At 41.9% G+C, this 1,554-nt stretch overlaps 1 protein-coding gene across 1 annotated transcript; it reads left to right on the top strand.

Moving 5' to 3' along the window:
- Positions 1 to 288: 288 nt before the first annotated feature.
- On the top strand, positions 289 to 967 carry LOC119313585 (calmodulin-like protein 3). Its single transcript, XM_037588939.1, has one exon. The coding sequence runs from the start codon at positions 332 to 334 to the stop codon at positions 890 to 892; it is 561 nt and encodes a 186-aa protein (XP_037444836.1). The 5' UTR covers positions 289 to 331; the 3' UTR covers positions 893 to 967.
- The last annotated feature ends 587 nt before the right edge of the window (positions 968 to 1,554 follow it).

Below are 1,554 nucleotides of genomic sequence, written 5' to 3' on the forward strand. Positions count from 1 at the left end.
AATTTCAAGGAAGTTTCATTGGTGCTATCCTATATGTCAAGAGATTTCCAGGAAGTTTCGTTCACAGGATCATACCTTAGCCTTCTGAAGTCATCTCTGGTATATGTGAAAAGGTGCTCAGGAAAGGACAAGAAGAACAATAAATAAGATATGCAACTTCCTATGAATTTCTCTCAATTGATGATGAAATGATCTTCCAATGATGCATATCCCAAGTAGTCATAGACCGTCCGGCTATATATACATGCCGATGCCTATGAGCCTGGAAAATGTTCCATTTGAAACCACTGTCTATATCAACCTACATAGATTGCATTCTCTCTTTTGTTTCATGTGGGCTATTGTGATGATGGATCAAAACGTCCTAATCGCGCTGGTGTCATATCTCCTGATGTTGATCTTGGGGCCATTGATCATAGATGTCATCCTGGTAAGCAAAAAGATCTGGAGCTTCTTGCACACATTTACAAAATACCTAGCGCATGATGACACCCTCGTCGTCGACTCTATGGTGCTTGATGATAGCCCTGCATCGCCGGCGAAAGTAACTGGCGGTGGAGGATTAACATCTCGTGACATAGAAATTGTCACGGCGAGGCTAGGTCTTACCGGGTGGAGGTACCAAGGGTGTGAAGGAATTAGTGTCGTAGATGCGTTGATGGATGGTAAGCAAGCGAGCGAGGGCGAGCTGAAGGAAGCCTTCTGTGTTTTCGACCGTGATGAGGATGGGTTCATATGCCCCGGTGAGTTGTGGAATGTGATGAGGAGGCTTGGTTGGAAAGAAGGGGCCATGTATGAGGATTGTGTGAGGATGATCCGCCCCTTCGATGAGGATGGAGATGGCAAGATCAGCTTCCTAGAGTTTAGAAGGATGATGGAGAATGCCATTTAGTTAACTAGAATGTTTTTGTTACTTTGCCTCCTTCGTGTAAAATAAGCCGTTATAAACTGTTGTATGAACAATGTGTGTCGGTATGCTACTTTTTGGCATTTAATTAAGGTTTTGACCTCACTATTTGTTTGCACCGTTTTGGGCCAAACAATTTGGCAAATATGAAAAGTATCAACCCTTGCATCTCGTTAGCAACCAGTTCGTACATAAAGTAGGAAAACACCAACTTTACTCTCTAAAGGTTTGAGTTTGTCTCGATAGCCCCAGTTACCTTTGGTTTTGTGCATTTAACCCCTCCAAGTTCAGATATGGGATGCTATGTAAAAAAACGCTGTCAGAACTAGTGCCATAGATTGATGTGATCTGGCATTGATAATTTGCAGGGAAAATCTAATGAAGCAAACTGTGGATTAATAACATAGAAGAGAATTTCGATTCCAATTCCTGTTCTTTGGCACATGGTGCATGATGTGCGAATGTGCATGAGTATATACGGCGCTTCTACAAACCAAGAAAAGGACATGCATTTACTTACCTGCATGTTGACGCCCCCTATATCAGTCCAACAAGAAAAGAAAAAAGGGAAATTATAGGTCACTATCTAAGAGCACGAAAGGTAACAGTTATGCCAAACGTGTCAATTCATTATATGGAAAAACTTT

Source organism: Triticum dicoccoides, chromosome 1B (assembly GCF_002162155.2).
Source record: "Triticum dicoccoides isolate Atlit2015 ecotype Zavitan chromosome 1B, WEW_v2.0, whole genome shotgun sequence".
In the NCBI taxonomy this organism is placed as follows: Eukaryota; Viridiplantae; Streptophyta; class Magnoliopsida; order Poales; family Poaceae; genus Triticum; species Triticum dicoccoides.

Bases quoted from the DNA above. Each gene is read 5' to 3' on its own strand.
- LOC119313585 (XM_037588939.1), top strand. From the start codon at position 332: ATGTGGGCTATTGTGATGATGGATCAAAACGTCCTAATCGCGCTGGTG.